At 44.1% G+C, this 15,953-nt stretch overlaps 1 protein-coding gene across 1 annotated transcript in view; it reads left to right on the top strand.

Annotated features, from left to right (window-relative positions):
• LOC137327776 (eosinophil peroxidase-like) overlaps positions 1-15,953 on the top strand; it is a 38,396-nt gene that overhangs the window by 8,592 nt on the left and 13,851 nt on the right. The window contains exons 3-10 of the mRNA XM_067993583.1: positions 2,547-2,640; positions 3,277-3,452; positions 5,043-5,175; positions 6,806-6,935; positions 7,037-7,243; positions 7,385-7,745; positions 8,856-9,016; positions 14,548-14,806. Of these exons, the coding sequence (XP_067849684.1) occupies positions 2,547-2,640; positions 3,277-3,452; positions 5,043-5,175; positions 6,806-6,935; positions 7,037-7,243; positions 7,385-7,745; positions 8,856-9,016; positions 14,548-14,806 (1,521 nt within the window). The remainder of the gene's footprint in view (positions 1-2,546; positions 2,641-3,276; positions 3,453-5,042; positions 5,176-6,805; positions 6,936-7,036; positions 7,244-7,384; positions 7,746-8,855; positions 9,017-14,547; positions 14,807-15,953) is intronic.

Genomic DNA, 15,953 nt, shown 5'->3' with positions numbered 1-15,953 from the left:
GGCCTCCAATCTCAGTCCCCCAACCCCGCACAGCCCGCTTCTACCTCCTTTCCAAGATCCACAAGCAGGACTGCTCTGGTAGACCCATCGTTTCAGCCTGTTCTTGCTCCACTGAACTTATTTCTTCCTATCTTGACTTTTTTTTCTCCCCTTGTCCAGTCTCTTCCGACCTACATCTGTGACTCTTGCGACGCCCTCCGCCACTTTAACAGTTTCAAGTTCCCTGGCCCTGACCGTGTCCTTTTCACCTTGGATGCCCAGTCCCTCTACAACTCCATCCCCCACCAGGATGGCCTGCAGGCCCTCCGTTTCTTCCTTGAACGGAGGCCCAACTGGTCCCTATCCACCACCACCCTCCTCCGCCTGGCTGAACTTGTTCTTACGTTGAACAACTTCTCCTTTGACTCCACTCACTTCCTCCAAATAAAAGGTGTCGCTATGGGAACCCGTACGGGTCCCAGCTATGCCTACCTTTTTGTGATGTGGAGACACGTGGAACATTCCTTGTTCCAGTCCTACTCAGGTCCCCTCCCTCACCTCTTTTTCCAGTACATTGATGACTGTATCAGTGCCATTTCCTGCTCCCGCCCCGCACTGGAAAATTTCATCAACTTTGCTTCCAATTTCCATCCTACCCTCGCCTTCACATGGTCCACCTCCGACTCTTCCCTTCCTTGATTCCTCTATCTTCATTTCTGGAGCTAGGCTGTCAACCAATATCTATTATAAGCCCACTGACTCCCACAGCTGCCTGATTACACTTCCTCCCACCTCTTTTCCTGTGAGGACACTATTTCCTTCTCCCAGTTTCTCCATCTCCGTCGCATCTGTTCTGAAATTTGCCACCTTCCACACCAGTGCTTCTGAAATGTCTTCCTTTTTCCTCATCTGAGGACTCCCAACAGGGACCTCGACCGTGTCCGTCCCATTTCCCGCACCTTCCCCTCCCTCCCAGAACCACGATAGGGTCCCCCTTGTCCTCACCCTCCACCCCACCAGCCTCCACATTCAATGCATCATCCTCTGCCATTTCCGCCACCTCCAGCACGATGCCACCACCAAAAACACTTTCCCCTCCCCTTCCAAAGGAACCACTCCCTCCGTGACACCCTAATCCACTCTTCCATCACCTCCAACACCTGCCCTCCTCCCTAAGGCACCTTCCCATGCGAACGCAGGAGATGCAACATCTGCTCTTTCACCTCCTCCTTTCCCACCGTTCAGGACCCCAAACATTCCTTCCAGGTGAAACAGCGATTTACTTGTACTTCTTTCAATTTAGTATACTGTATTCGCGGCTCACGATGTGGTCTCCTCTACACTGGGGAGACCAAACGCAGGTTGGGTGATCGCTTTGCTGAACACCTCTGCTCAGTCCACAAGCGTGACCCTGACCTGCTGGTCGCTTGCCATTTTAATTCTCCGTCCCACTCCTACTCTGATCTCTCTGTCTTCGACCTCTTACACTGTTCCAATGAAGCTCAACAGAAGCTCGAGGAACAGCACCTCATCTTTCGATTAGGCACTTTACAACCTTCCGGACTCAACACTGATTTCAATAACTTCAGATCATAATCACTGCTCCCATTGTTTCCGACAGCAGGTGCTGGTAATGGTTCTGATGTTGCCATTTACAGCTCCTCTAGACCCATCTTTTGTTTCTTTACTTGTCCTATTACCATCCTCCTTGCCTTACACCATCATCCCTTTTGTCATTTAATCACTCCTGTCCTCCACCCTATCAGAGACCTCTCATTTGTTCCTTCCTCCCCTCGCTCCCCCCTTCCCCAGCTCTGCACTTGCTTAAAAACTGTTAAATCTTTAACTTCTTCCAATTCTGATGAAAGGTCGTTGATCTGAAATGTTAACTCTTTTACTTTCTCCACAAATTCTGCCTGACTTGCTGAGTATTTGCAGCATTTTCTGTTTTTATTTCAGCTTTCCAGCATCCACAGTATTTTGCTTTTGAATTAAAGTGGTACGTCAGAATAGGCTGAAGGGGAAGGGGAATGATGGGCAAAAAATAAAGGGAAAGCAAACCTCAGGTGCAGGAACAAGTCTGCAGCCTAGTGACAGAGCAGCTTTCTTCTCTTTAACTCTGAGCACAGAGTTACACCCTCAGTTACACCCTTAACTATTGCCCTGGTTGAGATCAGCTAAGTCAGTGCAGACTGTAAAATCAAACCTGGGGTCTTCCGGTTTCTAGACCTCAGCTATCACTGGCTTTACTAACTGAGCCATAAGAAATGCCTGTGATTTTTAAACAGTTTTAATTCAGTATTAGAGATGGGAATGAAGCACTAGATTTCTGTTGAGGCCAAAGCAGACGGGATGACAGCACAACAGTTGCCAGATGAAAATTTCTCTGAAAATCACATATCGATATGAGGATGAGCTAAAAGTGTTGTATGGAAAGGTTTCCAATCTTGGCCCATATGGGACTAAATAGGATATTAAAAACTTGCTCTCTTTCTCTGGCCATATTTACACTATTAAATCTATTGCTTCAATCCTTAAACCAAGTGACTTTTCTTCTGGTCATGCAGGATCCGTGACTCAGCGAGGGAGTGCGTTTGTCAATGAGGCATTCCAGCAGGCACTTGATCTCGTCAATGCTGCCTACAAAAGATCCAGAGACAGGTAAGATTAAAAGACATTAAGAGGGACAAACTGAAACATTCTTTAAGTTGGGAAACCAGGTGAAGAGCCAAGGCCCATTGTACAGAACACCACCAAGGTGGAGCAAAGTAGGCAAGAAGCTGAGATAAATCTGGATGCACTGATTGGGTGACACTGAGCTTGATTTTAATTGTAGGAGAAAGAGAAGACTGAGGAAGGTGAGGAGGTTTGGTTCGAGGTCCTGAGAAAGAGTCAGTTGGAGTAGTCTTGATTTCAACACAGTGAAGATGCAGGGAGGAGGAACAAGGTGTTTGGAGCTTATGAGGAACCAGGCTGAAAATTCAAGAATGACTGACAGCACTAGTATCAATAAAATTAAGAAAGACAACAGAGATTAAAGGCTGGTAGTAATAACATTCTTTGTTGAACTTGTTTTAGCGATCTTTGTAAATCCAAGATTGAATGAAAATGAATCACTATTATTATTTAAAATATTATAAACAGCAGCATTCAGCAGGTCAGTCTTAGCTTGCAAACTCCATCTTTGCAGTCTTCCTAGCTAGGGCTTGGTGCAGGGTTGGGTGGGGTATCTAGTGAAAGATTTACACTGTCAACGGTAAACCATTGCTACTCTAAGATGTGCTCTTTGTTTCCCAGGAGTAAAGCAGCGCTGGCCGAAGGCTCCATTAGTGCCAATGACCTGCTCGGCTTCTTCAAACACCCTGTAGCCGAGACTCGGACCGCAGTGAGAGCGGCTGAGCTGATGGAAACAACCATAGAACTCATTCGGCAGATGGTTTACACGGAGGAGAAAATATTCAGGAATGTAACGGGTAAACAACAACTTATATTTAGATAACACCTTTATTGTAAAAATGTCCCAAGGCACTATACAGAATAATAATAAATCCCGAGTGGGAGGCAAGGGCAGGGGAGGGGAGAATTGAATCAGTGCCAAGAGAACGGACTTTGTGCAGATTCTGATAACGATGTTCTGGGCCTCAAAGGCTTATGCTAATGTTAAACCTCGGATGCAGAAAAGACTGCAATCAGATATAGATGCGATGGGGGCAATGGGCCCACATCTGGCAGATGACATTTGTTGTAGATAAATGTAGTGTTATGTACATGGGTAAGGCTAACGCCAAGCAGGTGTAAACCATGCCTGGTTCCAAACTAAAGTCTTTTGAGTGGGAAAGAGACCTAGGTGTTGTAGTGCATGAGTCTCTAAAGGTTCACGATCAATGCCACAAGGCTATAGTAAAAGCAAATAGAGTATTAGAATGCATTGCTAGGACAATCCAACATAAAGCAAAAAAACAGTATAGTGTCCTTATATAAGACATTGGTTAGGCTTCATTTAGAATACTGTGTCCAGTTTGGATTGACAAAGAAGCCCTGGGAAAGGTTCAGAGGAGGGCCACTAGATTCATATTTAGTTTAAATGACCTTAGTTATCATGATAGACATAGAGAGCTGGTTATTTTTACTCTAGAAAAGCATAGACCGGGAAAATTTGATTGAGGTCTTTGACATGATGAAGGAGCTAGACCTTGTCCATGTGACTAGACTATTTGAGTTAGATAGGTCAGGATAGCAGGGGACATCCATATAAGTTACATAAACATAGAACCAGGCTAGATGTCGGGAGGTTTTTCTTTTCGCGGAGAGCCATCAGCCTTTTGGAACAAGTTTCCAGCTCGTGCAGTGAATGCGGATTTACTGCAGATGTTCAAAAGGGAGCTGGACGGGATCCTGCGTGCGCCTGATATCAGAGTGTATAAAAGGTAGGTGGTTTGGGGGATGTGCCTCACGGTCATGGTGGTCTTCCGTAACCTGTTTTGATCACCTTCGGGGGTCAGAGAGGAATCTCCCAGAATTTGTTTCTTCCTGAATTAGATTAGAACTTTTATTTGATTTTGCTTTTTTGCCCTTCGAGGGGATTCCATGGCTGATGGTGGGATGTGAGCATTGGGTGGGGTCATGATGCTGAGTTGCAACATGAAACAAGCTCAAAGGACCACTAGCTGTCCATCATTATTGTATGTTTGTAAAACAGCAGCCAGGATTCCAATTCCTGATCCCTCTCGAGTGACCTCTGCTGGAAAATCCACATCCGGATATCAAATGAGGGCGGGAATGATCGGTGATGCCCTCAGTGGCAGAAAAACCACCTTTAGGTCCACACGTGAAGAATGCTCATTCGGGTGAGGGACCGGGGGTGGGTGGGTGGGTGGGTGGGCGGTGCTGACGGAATTGATTTGCAATATGAATCAGCACCTTCAGGGGAAACGAGGTGGGATAGGTGGGGGCGGGGCGGGGAGGGGAACTGAAAACACAAAGAAACTTGAAATGTCCTGCTGTTTCCCTGACTGAGATCAGACCTCACCGCCTCTGATTGAGATTGTTTTTGTTCCTCAAAGATCTGCTCAGCACACTCGACCTTCAGACGCTGGCTGAGGCGACAGGTTGCACCACTCAGCTGCGGTCGGTAACTTGCTCCAATTCCTGTCTACTGAACAAATACCGAACCGTGACTGGCATCTGCAACAACAGGTACTGCACCAGCAGAAGTAACAATTGTCAGTGGTATCATCAGATCTGTTTGCTGCCAGGACAGTCTGTCAGCTGTGTGGTACTTGATAGCTTCTTTTTAAATTGATGAACTGGGGGCGAAGGCCAAGGCCGTGGTGCAGGACACCACCCGGGCTGAAAAGAGTAAGAGAGATGAAGAAGTAGTGATTCGGTGACACCAGGCTTAGATTTTAAAAGCCTGTAAGGAGATGACGAATTTTAAGGGGGAAAGCTGATTGTCAGGGTCTAGCAGCAGCATACAGTTCCCCTCATGGACTCTCTGCCTGGTTTACTTTAAAAATCACAAGCTTTCGGAGGCTTCCTCCTTCCTCACCTGAGGAAGGAGGAAGCCTCCGAAAGCTTGTGATTTTCAAATAAATTTGTTGGACTATAACTTGGTGTTGTAAAATTGTTTACAATTGTCAACCCCAGTCCATCACCGGCATCTCCACATCATGGTTTACTTTAAGCAGGAAAACCATCAATAATCTTGATTCCAAAGCAGGACTTCAGGTAATTGATGCCTGCTGACATCAGCACGGTACTGAGGGAGCCCTGTATAGTCGGAGCTTTGCCTTTCGGGTGAGACGTTAAAATCCTATTCAGGTGGACATTAAAAAAAATCCCACGGACCCTTTTCAAAGAAGAGCAAGGAGTTCTCCCAGTGTCCAGGACAACATTTGGCCCTTAACCAGTACCACCAAAGCAGATTAATTGTTCCTTCATCTCGCTGCTGTTTATGGGACCTCTCCGTGTACAAACTGGCTGTCATGTTCACCAACAAAACAACTTCAGAAGTCATTCACTAGCAGTGAAGCACTTTGAGACACCCTGAAAACATGAAAGGCGCTATAAAAATGTAAGTGGTTTTCTTTCTTCACAGCAATCAAGCGATAAAAGGAATTGGTGGGGCCACTGAAAGATCCCAAAGGATATTAACTGGCCAAGGGGTAGAAAACGTGCTGAGTGAATTATTCTTTGCGGTGTTCTTGAAGGAGACCATGGGTGGCCTCCCCTGGAGGTTGAATTTCCAGGGAGGGAGGAATGAAGCACAATGCCTGTATTTTTTGAACAAGAAACAATACTCAGGTAGCTCTTAGCAGACATGAGATAGCCTCTGCGTCCATGACTGCTGATCCCACTGAGAAACCCTCGAATAGCACAGCCTCTTGAAAGATGACCATTTTCTTCACCGCAGAACGTAGCGCACGGTGCAATGGGCATGCAGGCCTGTCCGCTGATTTTCCGACACATGCTCACTGCCAGTGGAGCCTTGCAGAGTCTGGGCTGTGGTGTGGAAGTCCCACATGTTACTTACAGACCTAGAGTATGACGTACTAGCTGCTTGGATGCCATAAATGTCACAGCATAACTCCACCAAAGCTCAAATTTCACAATCTCTTGTAGTGTCCTGGTTAACAAGTACTTAAGAAGTATGTCCCCATTAGTAGATGTGTTACCATTTATAAACCGCACGCATTCCTTGCAGATGTAGTTTGTTCCCAGGGACTGTATGGAGACACGATTACCATTCGCTCTAACGCTTGTTACAGTTCTCCAAACACCCGCTCACCACAATAAATGACAAATCAATCTGTTTTCTTGACTCCAGACAGCACTCCTGGTGGGGAGCAGCTAACGTGCCATATGTTCGATGGCTACCTCCGGAGTACTACGATGGCTTCTCACTTCCAAAAGGATGGGTCGAAACCAAGGAATATAATGGGTTCCCCTTACCGTTGGTATGTAGCGGGGCAAGTTGAGGTGGGTGTATAGAAGTGATAGTGCTCTAACAGAAGCGAGAAAGCTTCTTGAGTTTTACAATTCTACTCGTTATTTCCAGGCCAGGACGGTATCGACTGCAATCCTGCACACCTGCAACGAGAACATTTCTCTGGACAGCAGCTATGCCCACATTTTGGTGGAATGGGGGCAGTGGATTGACCATGACATGGACCTGACGCCACAAAGTGCCAGCACCTCTTCCTTTATCGACAACAGTGACTGCTCATCATCGTGTCACAACAGAAGCCCGTGCTTCCCAATACAGGCAAGTACCTGCCCTGCATCTCACCCATTGTTTTTGTTTGCTTCCCAGGTGCCCCCGAATCACTTTTGATCACTGGTGTACATTTGATGTGATATTTTGATTTCTTGTCCATTGTTTGATTAGACCCGGATGTTTTTGCAGATCCCAGATGATGACCTGCGAGCCTGCGAAGGCGAGAAGTGCATGCCGTTCTTCCGCTCGGCTCCAGCATGCGGGAGCGGCGAGTCTGGAATCTTTACAGGAGAGCTCCGTCCCAGGGAGCAACTAAACAGCATCACTTCCTTCGTGGATGCCAGCATGGTTTACGGGAGCACAGACTCCCTCGCACGGAAACTGAGAAACCTTACCAATGATCTCGGGTACCTGGCCATTAACCAGGAGCACTCTGACAATGGCCTGGTCTACCTACCCTTCATGAGCAAGAAGCTTCAAAACCCATGTGCACTGACCAGGGACCAATTCCTCAGCGCAAACAAGTCAGACATCGCATGTTTTCTGGCAGGTAAATCTACGACAAGTTTGAAGTTTGTGGCACTTATGCCCTATCATTGTAACATGAAAGGCAGAGGGGCTAAAAGTGGAGATGGGCTATTGTATTTGAAACCATCTCTTTGTAAATTTGATAACTTCAACTAACATCCCACTGTCAGAAAATAGATTCTCTGCTTGAAGATAATAGTACAGAGTTACTAAAGTACCTTTATGCCCATAGGTCTGAAAATAAGGCCCACAGAATTTATAATGATAAATATTGCAAATTGTTTTACACTTTTTTGAAAATTGTGTGAATATTAGTGTTGGGGACTCGAATACTTTCCATTTGAGGCACTGACTGCCAGCACCAAGCACACCCAGGTCTGGAATAACCAGGGCTCCTAGAATATTTCAGCAACCTTTAAGGCCATTTTCTCCAGCAGTCCCATCCAGGTGAACCAATCATCCGATAAAACCAGGTATCCTTTGTTCCCACTTTCCACTCCCCAGGAATTTTCCACTCTCCACTTTTCATCCTTTTCATAGAAGCCGGTCAGAACATAGCATGTGTCATCAGTGATTCGCCATACATCAGCCTTTCTGCCTTGTCTAATTACTCAGAGAAACTCCAAACAGCAGCTCTCGGTTAAGTATTTTGGGATCATTGATCCCCAGCTTGCTGCAATTGAATAGACAATCTGCAGCAAGACTGCCTAGTTTCCGCAATACTTGTCCACGCATATTTATACCTTAAGAAAAATGTAGGAGCACCAATTTTCAGATAAAAACAGCACAGGTTTAGAAGAGCTATAAACTTACAACAGATGACGAGAAGGTGAAGAGACTGGGAGGCAGAAGCAGCAAAGCAGGAGATGCAACAGAGACCTGGAGCAGTCAGCCAGCTCCAGCTATTCTGGAAGCTAGCCACAGCTCCAGACAGCCATGATCTACTAGAAGCCAGCTAGCCACTATAAACTCCTATTATATTGGAACTTCACAACCTACAGACAAAAGAGGCCTTCATCCCATTAGCCTGGGCTGATTCGAAACCAGGTCGAAAGGCCAATATCTAACCCAAGGCCCTGGGGACCACAGAATCTGAACTCCATGTCATTTTTTCTTTTCTTTTACTATGCAGGAGATTCCCGAGCAAACGAACATTTAGGGATGCAGGCACTACACACTATCTTCTTACGAGAACACAACCGGATAGTATCAGAACTGCACCAGCTGAACCCGCACTGGAGTGGAGAGACCCGATACCAGGAGGCACGGAAAATTATTGGAGCCTACCACCAGGTAAGGGGGAGGAAGAGGATTGGGATTGGCGAAATAGGTGCCTCTTTACATTTCAAGAGATTTCTTTAATCCCTTTACTCAGATCTGCATAGTCCATGCACCAATTCCGTCCAAGATTGTGGCTAGGTGGCCGCCTTCATTGCTTTTGTCTAAGCTGCTCTTCAGCCAGGCATTAAGTGCCTGAGAGCTGCCCCCCATGAAGACTCTTCCTCTATTGACAAATACAACATATTTGTAGGTAATGATCATTACAAGATTGCATTGCCAATGTGTTTTCCAACTAACTAGCCACAGTTTTTGTGCCAATGAATGGGGTTACGTGATTCATCATTTTCTAAAAATTGTGTAAATCTAATTGAAACAAAACACTTAGCTTTACGTAATATCTGTCATGACATTCTACACCTGAGGCATAATTGCCAACCGTCTGTGGTTTCGGGGTGGAGAGACACATGTGCACCACAAGAGACAGCAGCTCCGTTCAGTGAGCCTGATCGGGGTTTCTGCCACATTTCCAATGAAATTATGGCAGTGGAGCGGAAGCAGCTCCCAGGAAATTCTCAGCCATTGTTTCTTAAACTAGGATGGTTACAGAGAATTTTTACCTGAAAATTTCATCACAGTTAACCAAGAAATCTTCAAAACTAAGAAGGCAATAATTATGACATATCATAAGAAACCAAAGAGATTCCAGAAACATTTTGGGTTTTTTTTTATGTGTAGCTTTATAAGGGGCTAGGAACTGTTCTTTACACATTTGCACAAACTTGTTCTCCTATGACATGTTGTAAAGTGCTTCACTCAAAACCAGCCAACATTTTAAAAATATATTTTTGATTATTCAGTAAGAGTGAACACTATCCTAACTACAGTATATGTGCTACATAATAAATTAATCTACCTGTCAACCAGATTCAAGAGCTTCCCTGTCTTGATTTGCAAAGCCTGCCATGGTAAACATGATGCCCTTACCCTTAACTTTTTAAAATTATCAATATCCTCTGAAGTTTCCTTTTTAATCATACTAGGCTCTTGGCACGAATATAAAAGTTGAGCTTGTATGGAAGTTGCAGTCGAGGTACTGCAGGTAAAAGGTAATTGTATCAGTGCCTTTTCCCTGCACCATAGGAAGGGCTTGAGAAAACACTACATCTAGTCTAGAATTTTTTTCACTCAACTGTGACCACATTTAGCTTGTAAAACAAGCACAGTAATAGGAACTGGAACGTAAATGCAATTGGTTTTCTTATAGAGCACTAAAGTGGAGCCATTAATTGCTATTGATAATGTCTCGTCAAAGCCTGTCATTGGTAAATTAAGAAAACCTCCCTGTAAACAGTTAGAACCATCGACAACCTCATGATATGTATTCATCCTTCGAAGAAATCCAGACTAATAACAGGCAGCACTGGAGAGGAGTATTTTCCGAGCCTTCAAGAATCTCTGATCTTAACTGTAAATACACTGTAACATGCCACACTCAAGTGTAGTCTACTTTCAAATCCACACTGCACCAAGGGATCTCATTGATTTGTCCATTTTGGAATGTACACCACTAATTGTTTTACATATAATTTATAGCTGTTGGAATGAATCCAATCTCCTAGGGATGTCTTTTAAAATCTGCTCAGCACAGTTACTAATCCAAAATATGTGGTAAAAGTACAATAAATGCATCAAACATGTTATTTTTCAGATCCCTTATTTGGATAATTTCTGCCTTTATTTTTTTTCTCCCAGCTTTCTTTGCTCCTCACCAGAGGCACTGACTTGTGCTGTAGCATGGTACCATCGCTGTCGGCTACCTTCTGGTAACTTGTGTAATTGCCCATTCCCCCTCAAGCTGAGTTTTCTAAGGGAGATTAATTGAGTTTGAGATTAATTGAGTTTTCTCACTTAACTAGCTCAAGGGTTAAAAGAATGGAACTACACAAGCACATGGTGGTAAAGATGCACAATTGGGCTAAATTTCAAGAGGAGGACAAAAAAAAAATCGGAAATATTATATGGGAAAGAGGAAGCACAGCAAAAGAATAGAAAAAGGAGGCAAGGAAAAATATCACAGTTAAGGGTAATCGCACTTCTTTAGAATAATTTGACTTTCAAATGGGTTCTTACAATGAGCTTCCCCCTTTACGCAAATCTTCTTCAAATTTGCCAATGTTGTGAGAAAACTGTTATTCCATATTTTGAAACTATACAACCTGCAACACTAAGACAAAAGATGTGCTTTAGGAATCCTCAGGGTAAACTTGGATAAGAAATTGGCTCAAGGATAGAAAACGACAGGTACTGGTCAGAGGAGTCATGTTGGGAGGCAGAGTAGTATTGATGGGGTGCCCCAGGGCTCAGTGCAGGGACAACCACTGATTCTAATATACATCAATTACTTGAATCAGAAACTTAATGCAAAGTAGTCAAATGTGCAAACAATATCAAATTAGGTAGGGCCGTGGAATCAGAGGACACAACCCAAAAATGACAGAATGACATAAATAAAATGAGTGGGCCAAACAATGGCAGATGAAATTTAATGCAAAAAAATGTAAAATACTGCACATAGGGAGGAGAAATAAGTGACATGCATACTCAGTAAATTATTTAAATAGTGAAGGATGAAGTTACATAGAATTACATAGAATATATAGCACAAAAACAGGCCATTTGGCCCAATAGGCCCATGCCGGTGTTTATGCTGCACACAAGCCTCCTCCCTCCCTACTTCATCTAACCCTATCAGCATATCCTTCTATTCCTTTCTCCCTCATGTGTTTATCCAGCTTCCCCTTAAATGCATCTATGCTAGTCACTCAACTACTCCTTGTGGTAGAGAGTTCCACATTCTAACCACTCTCTGGGTAAAGACTTTTCTCCTGAATTCCCTATTGGATTTATTAGTGACTATCTTATATTTATGGCTCCTAGTTCTGGTCTCCCCCACAAGTGGAAACATCTTCTCTACATCTACCCTATCAAACCCTTTCATAATCTTAAAGACCTCTATCAGGTCACCCCTCAGTCTTCTCTTTTCTAGAGAAAAGAGCCTCAGCCTGCTCAATCTTTCCTGGTAGGTATAACCACTCAGTTCTGGTATCATCCTAGTAAATCCTTTTTGCACCTTCTCCAGTGCCTCTATATCTTTTTTATAATATGGAGACCAGAACGGTTCACAGTACTCCAAGTGTGGTCTAAGTTGAAAGAGACCTAAGAGTCTTAATTGACCTGACATTCAACATTAACCAACCAATGCAAAGCAGCAATCAACAAAGCCAATAGAATGTTGAGAATTGATCTTACAGAGTTCGATAAGACAGTCAATGATATGGAAAAGGTTAAATTAAAGTGCGGGAGTTGGACAAGGAGGCAAAGGTTCAAATTAGTAAACAGTAACTTCAGGACTGATATCAGGAACTTCTTCACTCAGAGAGTGATCAGCACTTGGAATAGACTTCCAGACAGAGTGGTGGAGGTGAAAATGCTGGAATCATTAAAGAAACAATTAGATGCAGCAGTGTGGGGAGTGCAGGGTCTTTCTGAATGGATTAATTATGTTGGGCTGAATGGCCTCCCTCATCCGCAAGTATCTGTGATCTTGTAAAGGACCAAGGTCTATAGTGCAGGACAACACCACGGTTGAAAAGCATAGGAGAGAATATAAGATTATAAAAATTAGGAGCAGGAGAAGGCCACACGGCCCCTCGAGCCTGCTCCGCCATTCAATAAGATCATGGCTGATCTTCAACCTCAACTCCACTTTCCCGCCCGATCCCCATATCCCTCGATCCCCTTAGATTCCAAAAATCTATCTTTCTCAGCCTTGAATATATTCAATGAGTCTGCATCCACAGCCCGCTGGGATAGAGAATTCCAAAGATTCACAACCTCCTGAGTGAAGAAATTCCTCCTCATCTCAGTCCTAAACGGCTGGCCCCTTATCCTGAGACTATGCCCCCTAGTTCTAGACTCTCCAGCCAGGGGAAACAGCCTCTCAGCATCTACCCTGTCAAGCCCCCTCAGAATCTTATATGTTTCAATGCAATCAAGATAAACGAGGAAGGAGCTGTAAAGTGAAGCCAAACTCGAGTTTTAAAAGCCTGTAGATTGTCGGATGAAGGGAAGCCTGGAGGAGGTGAGGTGTTCTACAGTTTTGAGGTCCTGGAAAAGAATGAGTTAGAGTTGAAAGCAGTTTGATGAATCTTGATTTGAACAAAGTGAGGATGTAGGGAGTGTGGACAGGTGTGTAGAATGTCATATTTGGATAAAACAAAAGCAGTTTATTTAGACAAATAAAAAACAAGTTAACACAGAGTCCAGCCTGCAGACCAGGCTAATTCACAATGCTGGAACCAATCTCAACAAATGTAACTCATACCTGTTCAACAGGCAACACATTGCACATAATTGAGCAATTTAAATCAAATAAGTACTGTGCTACAGAAACCAAACACGAGGTCAGGATCATACTCCGTTATCCCGCCAGCCCGTACTCCGAGGACCATATCCATCGCACTTCAATTTATCAAAAGCAGGAGCATCATTCCCTGACTGAAGCAGAAAAGACCTTGTTTGAAACTAAACCTGGAATTATGCTTAGTTTCTCCCAGAACTCTATCATGTAGTTCGTCAATCCAACTATAAAGGTGGTTTTCACCCCTTCGCCCTGTAGCATCTTTTCAAGAAGTCCAAAGCTATAGTGGAAGAAAAAGAAGGGACTGAGAAGTAAGCTCTTTGAGCCATCTGAGTGTCACGACTGATGGAATTCATTGGCTTCCCGTATTAACTAATGGCTAAAAATATCCTCCAACTTTATCTTTAGATTGGCCGCACAGAGTTTACTCAACCTCCCCAACGAGATACCCATAGATGTAAAATACATGATTTAATCTTCATTCATCCCTAGCCTCTTGGAGTTCAGGTAAAAATATACACACGTACATTCCTCATTTTTCAAAAATACAACATTTTAATACCTAGTTTGTAGATCCATAACAGCTGCAAATAGAATTCCAAGCCTAGATCAGTGCCACGCAAACCTTTGATAAAGCCAATGGAGATTAAGGTCAGTGCCAAGGGAGAGCTGGGACAGTACCAACAAGAGTCTATGTCTGTGCCAACAGAGATCTACACCAATGCAAACTGAGATCTAGGCCACTGAAAATTGAACAGCAAATCAATGTAAACACGAATTTAAATTAATACAAGCAGTGATGGAAATTTGTACCAACGGTCTCTAGGTTAGAACCAATGTAGACCTAAATCAATGGCAAAATATCAAGATCAGCGATAACAGGGATCTACAGCAGTGCAAATGAAGATGGAGAAATAGAGAACTAAGGGTACAAGCAAAGATCCAGATCATTATAAATGGGGATATAGATTACTGCCAGCAGAGACTGACATCAGCTCAAATTCAGGTCAAGGCGAATGCTATCGAGAAGCCATTTTTGTTTTAAGCATACATATAGTTTTGTGCTGGTAAATGGCTTGAGGAAAAAGAGATGTGACCAGAACTTCCCTTCCTCTCCACACAGATTATAAACTGGAAGGATTATGTACCTAAAATCCTTGGGCCAGATGCCACAAAGCTGCACCTGCCTCCCTACAAGGGCTTTGATGAAACAGTTGACCCCCGGATTTCCAATGTATTCGCCACAGCAGCGTTTCGCTTTGCACACGTTACCATCCACCCGATACTGTTCCGGCTGGATGAGAATTACAGAGAGAATCCTGCCTACCCCAGCATCTCTCTGCACAAGTCGTTCTTCTCTCCTTGGAGAATTATAGAAGAAGGTAAGAGCAGTGCTGCCCATTTCAAGATATGCAACATAACTATAATAATGAGTTCATCTATCATTGGGCCAATACACTTAGAGGAAAACATAGAAACATAGAAACTAGGAGCAAGAGTAGGCCATTCGGCCCTTCGGGCTTGCTCCGCCATTCAAAATTATCATGGCTGATCGTCTGACTCAGTATCCTGTTCCCGCTTTTTCCCCATATCCCTTGATCCCTTTAGCATTCAGAAATATATCTATCTCCTTCTTGAATACATCTAATGACTTGGCCTCCACTGCCTTCTGTGGTAGAGAATTCCACAGGTTCACCACCCTCTGAGTGAAGAAATTTCTCCTCATCTCGGTTCTAAATGGCCTACCCCATATCCTGAGACTGTGACCCCTGGTTCTGGACTCCCCAGCCATCAGGAACATCCTCCCAGCATCTAGTCTATCTAATCCTGTTAGAATTTTATATGTTTCAATGAGATCACCTCTCATTCTTCTAAACTCTAGTGAATATAGGCCTAGTCAACCCAATCTCTCCTCATACGTCAGTCCTGCCATCCCAGGAATCAGTCTGGTAAACCTTCATTGCACTCCCTCCATGGCAAGGACATCCTTCCTCAGATAAGGAGACCAAAACTGCACACAATACTCCAGGTGTGGTCTCACCAAGGCCCTGTATAACTGCAGTAAGACATCCCTGCTCCTGTACTCAAATCCTCTTGCAATGAAGGCCAACATTGTTAAAGTCCGTTTTTACACTTACCCCTCCTCTTCCTGGTACTTAGTTCGACACGTGTTGCCAGCCTTGTGGCTCATTACTTATACTACCATGCTTCATCTGTAAGGCCGAACAGTGAGCGTCAGTCGGCCAGGTGCAATCCTCTCCCCATCCAGCGTTTAAACTTACACTTTCCAACAGGGTTCATTAGATTGCAATCAGCAGCAGGAAGCTTGGCTGATGTTTTTTTCCCCCTCCTTGGGCCTGAGACATTGAAGCAAATTATTACACCTATTTCAGCTGAGATGAGCCTATTCAGAATAGAACAGGGATTGAACCGGTGACTTTCCTGATCTGTATCGGGCGTTGTGTGAAATGCTACCGCCTGTTTTCCGGCCAGCAGTAAAAAAAGTGAAAATTCGCCCCTATGTTTCAT

Source organism: Heptranchias perlo, chromosome 12 (assembly GCF_035084215.1).
Source record: "Heptranchias perlo isolate sHepPer1 chromosome 12, sHepPer1.hap1, whole genome shotgun sequence".
Lineage (NCBI taxonomy): Eukaryota > Metazoa > Chordata > Chondrichthyes > Hexanchiformes > Hexanchidae > Heptranchias > Heptranchias perlo.
This window is presented reverse-complemented; position numbering and strand designations above follow the sequence as displayed.